We start from the raw sequence: 14,655 nt of genomic DNA on the forward strand, positions 1-14,655 counted from the left end.
TCAGACTATCAGCGCTTTTATTCCTGTTTCAAAAGGGAGTTTTTACACGTTTGAGAAAATAATTAGAGGGATTTGTTCGGTGACAAATGTATAGTGATTTAGTTTAGAAGTAATTTAGAGATCTTGGTTCATCAGCTCGTTTAATGACATCGAAACAGCATTTAAAAAGTGAAGAGGGACACATTTATTTGGAACTACAATTCAGTTAGAAATAAGACTAACTGGACTAAATGATTTGTAAAAGACAAACTTCAATAGAGGACCACATCAGACATACAATAAAAACATGACACACGGTAGAACAGTAAGAATTTGCCATGTGTTGTAAGCTGGTTGGAAACAAGCAGCTTGTGGTTCTGGATATTTTGTGATTTCACTTTTGCTGGAATTTTATACTTGTATTACTAGAGCTGCAGCTTGGAATATATATTCAACTAATTCAAATGTTCAACATCTCAAAGCCTCTGAGACACAGATCTGTATCCCCACATATTACGTATCCATACACAGACATTTCCTCACATTAACCCACCCATGCCCCAGTCTGTCTCCTCCAGCTTGAGTCTCAGCCTGTTTTGCTTTCAGTCTGTTTTCGTCTGAATTTTTTTTCCTGTCATCTGCCGCCGTGCTGCTCTCTTTCCTCCCGTAACCATGGAAATGAGATCAACATGCAAATACCTGAGCACACTCAGAGGCCTGTGTGATAGGAGATGCAAATTGCATCCGCTTGTAGGATTAGACACCCACGCACACACAGATGCACACTCAGATGTACACACACATGCACACAAGCGTCTGTGTGCACGCACATAAGCACTTCCACCTACAAGTCCAAACCACAACCACACAGACAAGTATGTGAGGCAAAATGACATCAAGTAGAGCTGAGGTCAAATGGATTTAATCAAATGTAACTTAAGCTGTTATAAGTACACACATAGAGTTGGAATATTTTCTTTATAGATTTTTTTAAATGTTAGTTTTCTTATGTGACAGGAAACAGAGGTGATGTGTGAAAATTAGGTTGAAACAATCCTGAATATACAGACTTGTATTACAGTAACAAAAGTAAAAGATACTACAAAACCATCGCTGAAGAAGTGTCTTCTTTTTTTTGTTTTCAGCATACACAACCCACATTTCCAACTTTTAGAGTCATTCTTGATTGACTTCATCTTGCAACATCTTGCACAATGTTTTGTAAGACTAGGCGAGACCAACTGTAAGGGAAAAAAAGGAATAATATGATCAAGAGAAAAAAAATGCAAAGAAAGGTGAAAAGAATGACTGATATAAATGAAGAAAAAGACAAGAAGACATCCGAGTTGAGTTGTTTTCAAGCTGGGACTGAAAGTATTCGTTCACCACACTTCATCCACAAAAGCCAGCATTTAAAAGTAGCAACGAACTGCTGTTTTGTAGAGTTTAATCGCCATTCCCACAGCCTCTATTTTCCATTGATGTTTTTCTTTTTCATGAATGGACAGCAGAGGAGGACAGGGCATGGTGAAACTCGACGCTTTGTGATAGGCCGCTGTTGGTTGACGTCACCTCCGCCGTGACGCGATGCATCCATTCATAAAAAAAGAAAAAGGAAAAGGAAAGACTCTTGAGGAGAAACACAGAGAGAGGCAGAAGGAGAAAGAAACACGGGCGACCGGACTGAACGTAAAAAAGAAAACACAAAACAGTAGTGCGGTTACAATGCGCATGTAGAGGAGAGGTGCGGAGGGGAACCCACCGCAGGATCCGTACGCCTTCTCCAAGTCTCTGGGGACGTTGTCGCGGGGCTCAGAGAGACCAAGCAATAGGAGATTAACGACAGTGAAAAAGCACACAAGCTCAGCCTAGAAGCGAGGTGTGATGGAGGACCTGTGCGAGATGGACTGCACGGTGCTGAAGCGTCTCCTGAAGGACGATGGCGCCAAGTGCCTGGTGCTGGACTGCCGCTCCTTCCTCGCCTTCAGCGCGGGGCACATCCGGGGCGCCGTTAACGCCCGCTGTAATACTATCGTCCGGCGAAGGGCGAAGGGCTCCGCGTTGAGCCTGGACCAGATACTGGCCGGGGACGAGGAGGTCCGGGGCCGCCTGCGCTCAGGCATGTACTCCGCCGTGGTCCTGTACGACGAGCGGACCCAGGACTCGGACACGGTGAAGGAAGACAGCACCGTGACCCTGGTGCTCAACGCGCTGTTCAGGGACTCACAGGGAACACGCATATACCTGCTCAAAGGTAAATACCTTTCATGTAAGATAGCTGCTGGTTATTAAGTTGGTAAGATACACGTGTGGAAGAATGAATTATAACAGTACGCTCGCGACATTGGTTACATTTGGCTTGTTAAAGCATTTTATTATCAACCAGTTATCATTTTTAAGGCTTAATTATAGACGAACTTGGACGTATCAAAAATGATAAAACATAATTTACATAGCTGCAGTGGAACGGATTAATTTAATACTAGTTAAGCTGTAGGAATGGTAACGTAAGTAAGTATCAGTAAACAATACATAGAGTTAAAGAGAAATTACAATAGGCATTGAGTTTAGCTTATAATCATTTCATTTTGAATAAGAACACCTAGAATATACAATGATGTCTTTGTTCATTGGGATTATTTTTGATAGATTTCTATTTCAAATTAGATTCAGTTCCAAATTTTATGTGTGGCCTCATTTTTTTGGTGGTCATTTTATTTTCTAACTATCAAAACGTAATAATACAATATTTAAATCGCATCCATAAAAATACTGAATGAACCAGAGTTTGAGATGACCCCAGCTGACTGTGTTCTCTGTTTAAATGTGTGTGTGGTGTCTTATTTTTCAATACACACTTTCACTCACTCACCGTCTCACACACACACACACACAGATCCAGACACAGTCCAATGGCTGGGACCTGAATGAATGAGGTAATGCTAATGCGTAGAAGCCACATCAAAGTGGAGTGACATCCAGCCCACCCATGATCGTTTCACAAAGAGTCCGTTGTAGACAAATTACCGACGGGAAGGGAGAAAATCCAGAAAAGAAGATCAACACACGGTTTATCCGACCTATATTTAGTCTGAAAAATAAAAAATCTGTAAATTGAAAACTGCAGAGAGCTGTGGCACATTTCCCCTGTTTTTGTGCACCCTGACGACGAAGACGCCTTGAAACACCAGTGTGGGGCTTTTAAAGATGACACGTCTCAGTTGCTTACAGCAGTGATCAGCCTGCAGATGAATTTGAAAAGAAGACCCACAGCACCTAGACATAACGAGGGCTAGTCCAGGGTCGGTGTGACATGCCATATATCATAAAATCTAAAGGCCAATGAGAAAACTGCACTGGGATGCTTTGTTGTTTGTTTTTTTCTCTCAATTTTGCCTCTGTGGTGTGTTTAAAGCAGCCAAAGCACAACCAAAAAGCCCCACAGTGTTTTTGCAATATCCTTCTTGTCTGTGGTAAATTGGACCCTTTAAGATATTGTTCAGCATCACATGTCTGATCACGATGTCTTTTTTTGTTTGTTTGTAGGGGGATACGACAGATTCTTCACAGAGTATCCAGAGTTTTGTTTAAAGACCAAATCGCTACATTCCCTCACCAGCCAGTCCAGTGTGGACTCTTCCTGCTCATCATGTGGAACGCCGCACAACGACCAGGTAAAACGCAACACGAGACAGTCGTAAAAGCGGTCCGATCAGGTTGTCAGATTAAAACCAGTATATTAAATCACGCAGCTCACATCCGCTGGTGTCAGAGTGGTGTAAAAGAGCGTGAACATAAATGTAACAGACGATAAAGGGCTATCATGAGTTAAGACTAAAAGCATTCGGCTTATAGTCCTGTTCAAGAGGAAACTTTTTGTGTTTGACTTCCATATGTTAACACATAAATGATTTAGACTGTTCTGATTGGCCAGCTGATTAATCTGTCAAGTTTTTAGCTCTTATCCCACATTCATTCACCCACGTTTCCTCTCCCACTGAATTTAAACTGTTGAAATCAGCTTCACCACTGATTTAACTCCGCATCACTTCCTGTGACCTGACTGGACTTGTTTTGTTGTACAGAGATCTGTTGTTTGAGGCCACAGATTTTATGCAACGCTCGCAGTCACATGTGGTTTGGGTTTAATTCCCCTGGAATGCACGAGGGGAGAGACAGCCCGGCCTCTGTGTGTGTGTGTCTTTTTCAAGAAAAATGCTCGATTGTCTCCGCTGTACCGTCTGGTGCAATTTCATTTAAGGGACGCTGCTACTTCCTGTGGCAGCATGAAAACGATTGACTGGCTAGTCGCGCAGTTCCCTCTCACCCCGCCTCACGCTACATCTCTTAGCGGTATTGATCATTTCCTGAGTCTGTGTCAGTACAGAGTTCGTCAGCAGCGGTGACAAACACACAGAGCTTTTGTCAATAATTTGCACTGCCGGTATAGACCGCTGCTGACAGGCTGACCCGACACATCCAGCAAAGGGGGTGAAGGAGCTTCCCCTCCTCATTAGATAACGCGGCTCAGAATCAAAGCTCAAAACTGGATTGGTGCATTCGAACACAGAGGAAGCACATTATTCTCTTTGTTCACGTAGAACAGAGCATCTCATTATCCCCCTTGTGTTGATTATTGTTTGAATTGTGAAGTGTGGTGGCCGTGTTAGTATTTGATGTGGGTTCAGATGACTGAATATCCAGATGAACAAGTAATGTTTTTAACCAGACGCAGCAAACACAAGTTTTAATGTTGCTGCAGACACATCCATTCTCTAGGAAATATCATAAATATTCATGACCTCAGTTTGTCCCGTTGCTTGATGCTTATGTACCGCACAAAGCGCGGCGGCGCTTTTCCTCGCACACCAGAGCTAACATTCTGAGGAAGTGCTGCTGTGGGGGATATTTTCCTCAAAAGAACAGAGAGAAATGCAGGTATTTCCAACGACTTCTGCAGTGTGAGGCCGTAAACATGAGTTGGTCTGCTCCCTCAGTAAACTGTCCTTCCAGTTGTGAAAATAGCTCAGCTCGAGTCAGAAGCGAACACACTAAATGGTTCATTTTGAATGAGCTTGCATTACTCACACAGAGTGAGACGCATAGCTAATGTGATTAACAAAATATTCAGGCGAGGTCACAAAGTCATCCAGTATCTGGCCTTTGCTGCTCACTGAGACAGTGAATTCTTTGTCTTATCGAGCACACTGGCTTTCATCTAAGCACATTCACTCCAACATGGCCGCCTGGGCCAAGAGATGCTTCTTTTGTGGAATGAGTGAATGCAGACGTACAAAAAGATTAATAATAAGACGGATGAATAAAAACTAAATACGGATGAATGTGCTGTGTCCAGGGCGGCCCGGTGGAGATCCTCCCCTTCCTCTACCTTGGCAGCGCCCTTCACGCCTCAAAGAAGGAGGTTTTGGACGCCACAGGAATCTCGGCCTTGCTGAACGTGTCAGCCGACTGTCCCAACCACTTCGAGGGTGCTTACCAGTACAAGTGTATCCCAGTGGAGGACAACCACAAGGAAGACATCAGCTGCTGGTTCCTGGAGGCCATCGAGTTCATAGGTCAGTGTGTGATGTGCATGTCTAAATCTTAGTTCCGTTACCTGAAAGACAAAACACAACATTTAGAATGATTCGGTAGTCAAGTGCATGTTTTCTCTACGTGTATCTGCGAGTGTACGTTTGTGAGCATGTGCTCTGATGTGAGTGTAGGTGTAGGTGCTGGTATGCGTCATAGTTAGCTGCTGCGGGACCAGAGTCTGACTCATCCGCTTTTACCAAGTGAACAGACGCTGTGGTGGAGTTACCTTAAATCTGCTTAAACAGAAAATACAGGCTTCCCACAAAAGATGATGGACGTGAAGGCAGCTGTTGGGAATAAAGCATCTCTGCATTTTAAGAAATAGCTGTAAATAGTCTTGGATTGAATGAATCTGATCATTCGCCCCTTAAGTCATGAAGTGAACTGCTGAGCAGTATTACAGAAATAGAAAATTAGATTACGGTAAGTTCATGAACATAAAAGTTCCCGTTTCCTCCTCTTCGCATTCTGTGCTTCTAATTTCCTGCAGGCCACCACACATGCTCCAAGACACGGCTGTCCAACTAATCATGCCAACTGGGGCTGTTGGGGGAAATTGGATTTGTGTAAATGCTCTAATCAAACTATTACCTAAATGTGGTTATTCTCTGTTATAAAGTGATAGCGTGCATTTATACATTAACAAGGCAGAACCATAAATAGAGCTGAGGAGGAAGTGTGAAAGAGAGGCCGATGACTCAAATTTTGCACTTGTGTGCGTTTCAGTTACTGTAAATGTGATTTGCTGCTTTCTCACTTTGAGGTTAGCTATCAGTTTGACTGCACTGAAAGGCATGAAAGTGCGGAGGAGAGGAAATGGAGGCAGTTTGAGGTGACGCCTCACTGTACATCTGGTGTGTTAAAGACAATTGCAGGGTGAAAAAAAAAAAGTACACATAGGAGGACAATTTGTTAAAACCTACAGGGCCGAAGCCAAATAGTTGTTGGTACTATTTGAAAAGAATAAGACAATGAGATGAATAACATGTTGTCTGTTGGAGAGACAAACCGTCTGCTTTACGTAAAAAATAGAAATAATACAATGGCAAAGACGTATACAATGTTTTTTTTTCTAAATAAGATTTTGTGGACAATAGGAGCGAAAGTCTGTGCATGTGTGTGTTCAGGGCCGGAGTTATTAATGCGTGTACTGAGTTTCACATATATCCCTCAAAGCTAAACTTTGGAGCCAGTTCTGACCTCTGACCCCTCTGTTTTCTCAGATTCAATCCGGGACTCGAGTGGACGAGTTCTGGTCCATTGTCAAGCGGGCATCTCCCGCTCTGCCACCATCTGCCTGGCCTACCTGATGAAGAGAAAGCGGGTGCGTTTGGACGAAGCGTTTGAGTTTGTGCGCCGGCGCCGCAGCATCATCTCCCCCAACTTCAGCTTCATGGGCCAGCTGCTGCAGTTCGAGTCGCAGGTCCTTGCCACCTCATGTGCTGCCGAAGCGGCCGCCACGGCGAGCCCGCTTCTCGGACCCAAGTCGACGACAGCCACCACCTCGACGACGGCCACGCCCACCTCTCCGTTCATTTTCAACTTCCCGGTTTCTGTGGTGAATCCCGCCTACCTGCACCACAGCCCTATTACAACTTCTCCCGGCTGCTGATGGACAGCCGATTACAGGCTTTTCCACTGTACTAGGTGAGCACAGACTGGGCTGCCATTGGCTGGGAGAGCTGTCAGTCTCAGTGACAACCGCAGTATGAACATGCTTCCAGGGCGCAGAGGTGAGAAGCGTCACGGTGCCTGATTAGAAAAAAAAAGACTTTTTGAAGTTCACAACGCAGGCAACACTCCTTCCAGTGTCACAAGATGCTGTTTCCAGTTGACCAAAAATGAACTGGCTTTCAAAACTGGTTTCTGTAACCATGTTCAGCTGGACTGTTGGACTGATGTCCACTCGAGATACACTTTCTTCCAACAGAGGCACAAAACCGACACAGTGAGGCCTGCGCAGCAGCAAAACTCTCCTTCTCTCTCTCCCACACACATACACACATCCATGATTACCAACTGAATAAGCTCAGTATGAAGACAGCCTGTTGCCATGGAGACGAGGTCTTTAGGAGAGGAGATGGACACAGGAAGGAAGGAAGGAGGAATTATAAGCACCCGCTCTTTCCTCTTTGGGTGTCCCTCCTGTTGCCAGACAAAAGATGGATGGAAAAAACTGGGGAGGAGACGGTGACAGAAAGCAGGAGCCTCTTCAGTGACAGGTGCTCTGCCGGGGATCCGACCGGAGCTTCCTGTCCTTGATACGTCCTCTTCCTTTCTCCGGCTCTCCTTTTCATCCCTTTATATTCCCACCCTCCTCCTCATCCTCCTCTCATCTCTGCCTCTCATCTTCAGCCTGCCCGAACCCTGCCCCTCCTCCCTTCTTGTCTCCTTTAAATGAAGAGACTAAATAAATAAAGTAGGATGCCAAATAAAGGCCAGGGCCCTTGTAAATGGACTGGGAAACCCCTCCACAAGACCCTGACACGCTTTAGAAAAGCCCTTCTGCTCCATCACATATGAATGGTTTTAGGTGATAAGGGCTGAAAAACAGAGAGATAAGTGGTAAAAATGAGTCTTTGCATTGATGAGGGGACATTTTGCAGCAGTGCTGTCGTTTCCAAGATACTTCCCCCTTTTAGATCAGAACTTGAGAACCCGCAAGCCCCGGGTGACAGCTCCTTAAAGGACCATGCTGGTTTTGTATTTTTAATTTGTTATATATTATGTGTTACTGGGGTTTCAGCTCCTTCCAGCAGGGTGTTTTTAAAGCATACTGAGACGAACTAAAAAAAAAAAAGGCTCCCGTTTGGTGCCTTGCAGAATTGGCCCCGTTCTTCTTTAGTTAATGGGCAAAAAAATGCACATTATCGGCAGATGGTCTTTTGAGGTGTCTGTTTCTTGTTCACGGAGGTGTCCCCTGGATTTAGGCATCCCTGGAATTAGTAATTTCCCTCCACCTCATAAATACTGGAAGGCAGGTTGCTGAATGTCGGTCAGAGCTGTCGTTTGTGCACCAGTGCAGAACAGGCTTGTTTCACAGGGTCAAAAGCTCACTTCTGAACACATGCACACATATATTCCGGTGCACCAAGCAGGGCTACATGTGCACATTTACAGCCCTTAATAGTCATGGAAATAATAATTGAGCAACACATGAAGCATTTTTTAAAATCCTTGTTACTTCAAAATCATTCCATTTGCAAATCAATCTCATTTTTAATATGATATCAACGCAGATTCCCCATTTTCACAGAGACACTTGAACGCGGGAGCCATCAGATTAAAAACACGCTCCTTTGTGATGCGTTTCCGAGTATCCGAGTCCAACATAACCGGCTGCACTCTCTTTCCAGTCAAGCACACGCCATCGTCAGAAACCTACATTCAAACGTCACGATATCCCATTTTTATATGACAAATGTATTGATTAAGCTTCAGGCTGAGTTGTACACTGTGCTAGACCCAAGAAAGGCAAAAAATATATAGAACTTTTTCTTTTCTTTTCCTTTTAGTCAAGTCCTAATATACAAGAGCTCCATAAACACCTTTTCAAACACACAAACAGAAAAAAAGGTTTCAAAGATTTTTGAAGATTGTCATAACCTATGTGTAGCACTTTGAAGTGATGCAATACTTTAACTGTAATTTGTGATTGATTTGCACATCATGTTGATGCCAGAATGACTTGAGCATGTGCGCCTACAGAAAGAGGAGGAGGAGAGAGAGAGAGAGAGAGAGAGAGAGAGAGAGAGAGAGAGAGAGAGAGAGAGAGAGAGAGAGAGAGCCGACCAGTGAAAAATGCAATACTTTGTACACATCTGTGTGGTTTGTACCCACGTGTCTGTCTGCCCCTCTGTGTGAGTCCATCTGTCCTGGCTGTGCTTCCGTCCAGTCAGTGCTGTTCACCCATCACAGCAATATCAATCCTCCGATCAACAAAACAGCCCCCGCCCCCTTCCCTGGTTTTATTGTGGAATGAATGATCTGTACATTTATTTATTACTGAAGATCTGCTGTTGAATAAACAATGTTCTTAAGTAAGCCTTGTGTGGAGGGTTTTTGTGTGTGTGTGTGTGTGTGTGCGATGGTCTGTGACAGAATTTGAACATACCAAAACTATGAGTATATATATATACTATGAGTATATATATATATATATATATATATATATATATATATATATATATATATATATACACACATATAAACATATTTTACATTATATTTTACATTATGATAAATATCAATTCAGTCAATTCAGTTTAAACTAACCCAAGTCATATTTGATTCCAGTCAAGAGGAATGTGAAACTATAAGTTTGATTTATACAACATGACTCCCTCTTATCTTATGTCATAATTCGGAGGTGTTTAGGGAGACAAAGGGAGAGTTTGAATTACTACAAGGGTTTACTTTGGCAAAGGCAGCTGTTACCTACTTACAAGAGAAGCAACACTGCAAGAAACACAACTACGGTTCATTTTGGGCCTCCTTGATCTCTACAAGCCTTTAAGAGGTGTGAAAAATAATCTCAGAAACAGAAATCTTTTTTTTTTTTTTTTTTTTTTAAACGCGCAAGTAGTCAAACAGGACGTCTTATCTGTTGTTGTCTGAAACATCAGAGACGCACTCGTATTTAGTCACATCTTAGTCGGAATGTGAGCAAGCAGCACCATCTGCTGGTGAGAACCCCTCAATTTTCTACATTCAGTTTATTTCATATGACGACCATTCATGAGAATTTTTTTTTTAATGACAGCACGACAGAGGATGCGACTTCCATATGTGGTGCTTAGGTGGCGTCCAACTGCGACACATATCCTTAAAGAACATGTTAGGAGCTCCTTCTCTGTGTTGAAATAAAGAAATAAAGCTTTTCAACGCCGGAATCAACCGTTCGAATGATATCTGTGACAGATCAGTAACAAACTGGATCTTAGAATGAGGTAAACACGAGCAACGGCTGACGATCGACACTCGAATTTAATCTATCAGACCAGCTGTGGGATGGTTGCCTCATTTGATGAGGGCTGTCAGAATCTCAACTGAAATTCTAAGGATAAGCCCAGTAAGAGGAGGAGAAAAAAAGACTCGGATTGAGGCGAGAGCTGTGTAAATAGTCCAAATTATTCAGTTATTCACTGTGTGGTGGGGTCATCTGCGTGACATGACACTGCAAAAGCGACACTAAATAAACCCACGTGAGTCTCAAGACCCATATAGAAGCCATTTCACGGAGAAAGCAAGTTTTTAAAAACTGTATGTGATGAGGGAGGGATGAATCTGACTACACAGAGGGTGCTATGACCACATTTAAAATCAAGTTTTAAAAAAGAAAAAAAGAAGCAACTTCCACAGTGGTAAAATCCTGGCAGCCATTAGAGAAGGAAGGTTAAAGGCACTTCTCAGACTGACTTTTTAAATGCTGAAATACCGCCTTCAGATATGCCAGTCTCATCCTGCCTACGCTTGGAATGAATCAAGAGAAAGTGATGGGTCGTTACACGTTTTACTCCCTTCACGGTGCGAGCAGAGCTGATTTAACTTTTAGTTTAAATAGTCTGAATAAGTCGAGCAGGCAGTAAAAAATTTGAATCCTGTCAACCAACTTACATGGTGCCCAAACTGTGACGTTCAGAAAAAAAATCAAAACAAACAAGGAAATGACAGTTTAAATTCTTTTATTAAGGATTTTTTTTCTTTTTTTCATATATATATATATATACACGGGAGTTTTATTGTTCCACATGTTAGCTGGTAGCCAGCTCTGTACAACAAGAGCTCAAACAAAACCCATGAGGAAATGTGTTAATTCAGCTGGTGTCTTATAGGGAGGCATGGGCTGATTGTACAACACAGACAGACGCGCACCCTCAAATCTGTGTACAGCCACATTTTTGACTGGCTCTTAAGACAAATCAGTAGAGACAGAACACCGATATTATTAAAAAATATATATAAGCCCAAGTGTTCTCCATGAGGAAAGACAAAAAAGGACCCAAAATCCTCTGTAAAAGCCCCATTAAAAGGGCCCAGGAGGAGTTTTCTTTCACGGTCCAGGTTAAAACAAAGCTCGTGAGGTCGATGCTGTCAGCGTCACGAGAGCAAGCAGTGGTCCAAAGTCTGGTCAGGTGGGATGAAAAACGGCTTAAAAAGTCCAACACAAACAAACTTTAAAAAGTCAGATGTTAGAGACCTCATTTAGACGACCTGAGGCGTAGTGACAACGGAAAAAACGCACTTCATTTACTGTTAACAGTCTTCAAGTGCAGCAACGTTCATTGTCTTCCTAAAAGCTTTTGGCCACGACAATTCAATTTCAGGCTTGTTAGGTTTTCTTATTTCTGATTTCATTATCGTTTATTCCGTCCGCTAATTCGTTCACGTTTCGTTTTCCCTGCCACTAATCAATTTGCTGAAATGGTCCATTGCTCAAATCATTTTGTCATAGCGGCGAAGAGTCCATCGTTCACATGTTTGGAGGTTAAAATGAAGCTGCAGGGAGGACTTCGAAAAATATCTACCGAAAGTCGAGAGGGAAAACTTGAGTCACAAGTCTGAGGTCAAATGTAAGACGGCGTCACTTACAGACGCGTGGGGACCACGACGCGAACCGTCCCTCTTTAGGATGACTGATTTAAGTCAAGAACATCTTCACATTGCTTTAAGGCAGCGTTATCGTTGTTGAAACCTGTTACAGCCGCAGATTTTTGCAGTAGAATGTTAAAAAGAACAACATTTAAAAAATAAAGAGGGGATGGACTGGGTAACAATCAGCTCACGTGGTCCCATGAGATGCACATTGCTTAAAAACAACTGAACAAAACGTTCAACAGAAGACAGGAAAACACGGTTAGAGTAGTAAAAATAAAAAAAATTAAAAAACAAGGTTACACTGTGTAGTGCGAGGAGATGTGCTGCACGTGGTCACCAGGTACATTTCCACAAATATTTATCACAGATGCATGAGAACTCATCTCTATGTACAACGTGTTCCTCCTCTTCTTCTTCATCATCGTCATCCTCCTGACCACTGCCTGCAGAAACATCTTATTTCTTGTGCAGCTGTGACCAGCCTGCTGAATGGCTCGCTGAAAATCAGTGATCAGGCTTCGCTATTCACATTTAACTTAATGTTGGAGGTGTGTAAACGCAGGAGTGTACAGGTGACTCCACCCCCCACAAAATAAATAAAGGAACATATTTCAGATAAAAAGGCAGAAAAAAACTAAATGGAGAATGCCTCTGACGTGCACAGCCCTGTGGGTTTGAATCCCTCCACTAATGCCCTCCTGAAACGCACAACTGAAGATTCACTCAGCAGCACAAGGGAGCGGTTACTTTGCTGCACCACCAGGGGGCGTCATCAGCTACAAAAGGAGGGGAAGGGGGCAAGAAGGCAGCGGGTTCATGTAAACAAGCACACGGGCATCTGAGGGGGACACGAGACGACAATACACTTTACATAGGTGAGCATAGGTGAGTGACACCAGAAATGTGTCATTTGTTACAGCTGATGAGATGAGAAGAGTCGCCTGATTCCTTAGGATGGATGACAAGGTGGGGCTTTAAGGAGAGTAATAAGTTTTCTTTTCCCAGTTAGGCACATTCCACCTCATACATTCAGTTTCCCTATTGTATTATGTATAAAACTTTCCTAGAGCTCAAACACATTATCCAGAGGGGGACTGATTAAAATCTCATCTTCCATCCCTTGCTTATTGCGCCTTTCATGGCAAGAGATGATCACATTACTTGCGAGGGGTGGATAAAACAGAGCATAGCGTTTGCGGTAAAAAGCAGCAGACGGGGTGTCTCGGCACAGCAGTTTAAACGACGTATACAAAAGTGTCCGCAGTCAAATGCCTGTGTTAGTCGGTGCAAACGCACTCTGCAACAAGCCCCGTCTTCACGAAAGTTGGAATGCTTTCATCTTTATGTCAGAAGAGATCGGTTACAGAGTCGAAGCACCTGTTTGTGCAGCTGAACAGCACCAAATTACAACCTTCACGAGCGCCAGGTTTTTACTGTCAGCCTGTTCTGGCAGTTTCTACCTGATGAACCGGCGGCTGGGAGCGTGTGTGTGGGTCTGAGAGCAAATGCGACACTATCATAACCTGTCATGGTCCTTGTGGTTCTGGAATAAGGTTGGACAGTTTTCACAGTCAGAGCTGTGCAGGGAGAAGCAGCCGTTCTTGGAGTCATAAGAAAATATCTTGATTTTCTATAAGAACACAGGTGCGATCTGGCTTGGTCACTCTAAGCTGTTGTTTCTAGCTTGTTAGCACCTCAGCCACTACATTTTCTGGCCAAGTTCAAAACAATCATTTGTGCTGTCCACCTTTTGTATGCGAGCAGCAGCAGATACGACCATTTTCTCTTCTGACTGGCTCCTGCAGAATAGGGTCGGTCCCTGTATGGACTTTAGTGGGAACTTTAGCCGGCACAGCAGCAGCAGCAGAGGACTGTGTTTTCATAGTATTTTGTTAGCCCCCTGCTTCTTGGCTCCTGGGCGTAATTTGACCACAATAATCTCATTTACCCATCTGTGCTGCATGGTTTCTTCCTGCGTATCTTGTTTACATCAGCCTCAATGGGTGAAAATGCATCAAAACTACAACATAAAAAAAAAAATGCTATGGATTTCGGTTCTCAGCATGAAAATCGCTGCTTCACAAAGTGACCCCAGGGCTGTTGTTTTGTTGTTGTGGACAATGCATGTCGGCAGGAGAGGACACGATATCAGAACGAGCCATTAAAATCTGGGGGCAGATTACATAAGCAGTACGTAGGAGCTAAAACAGCCGTGTTAGTTTGTCTTTTGACTGTGCTGCAGAATTGCTTTCATTATTTTTTTTCTTTTTTAGATCAAGCTGTGAAAACGCTTACTGGTGCACATCCACAAACACTGTGAGCAACCTGTCTGCTTGTTTGGGCTGAACGTGTACCAACCCCCCCTTTCTTCTGTTAAGACACATGGCGTATCTGACTTCTGCCCTTTCACCACTTCACGTCACCCACCTTGAGTTCAGCTCTAGAGATCTAAATTTCAGGTCTGAGGCTTGAAACACTTCCTTG

The 14,655-nt window shown here is 43.4% G+C and overlaps 2 protein-coding genes across 2 annotated transcripts in view; both read left to right on the plus strand.

Annotated features, from left to right (window-relative positions):
• LOC140277444 (cytochrome P450 26B1-like) overlaps positions 1-14,655 on the plus strand; it is a 452,169-nt gene that overhangs the window by 39,163 nt on the left and 398,351 nt on the right. The window lies entirely within an intron of this gene.
• Positions 1,520-8,581, plus strand: dusp4 (dual specificity phosphatase 4). Its single transcript, XM_072371992.1, has 4 exons — positions 1,520-2,233; positions 3,526-3,653; positions 5,336-5,555; positions 6,798-8,581. The coding sequence occupies exons 1-4, from the start codon at positions 1,864-1,866 to the stop codon at positions 7,184-7,186; spliced, it is 1,107 nt and encodes a 368-aa protein (XP_072228093.1). The 5' UTR covers positions 1,520-1,863; the 3' UTR covers positions 7,187-8,581.

The sequence above is a fragment of the Leuresthes tenuis genome, unplaced genomic scaffold, assembly GCF_036924035.1.
Source record: "Leuresthes tenuis unplaced genomic scaffold, fLeuTen1.0.hap1 SCAF_19, whole genome shotgun sequence".
NCBI lineage: Eukaryota > Metazoa > Chordata > Actinopteri > Atheriniformes > Atherinopsidae > Leuresthes > Leuresthes tenuis.

Excerpts from the sequence above, each read along its gene's own strand:
- dusp4 (XM_072371992.1), top strand. The coding sequence starts at position 1,864 with ATGGAGGACCTGTGCGAGATGGACTGCACGGTGCTGAAGCGTCTCCTG. Across the intron at positions 3,654-5,335 it reads GAACGCCGCACAACGACCAG|GGCGGCCCGGTGGAGATCCT; the intron begins GTAAAACGCAAC and ends TGCTGTGTCCAG. Across the intron at positions 5,556-6,797 it reads GGAGGCCATCGAGTTCATAG|ATTCAATCCGGGACTCGAGT; the intron begins GTCAGTGTGTGA and ends CTGTTTTCTCAG.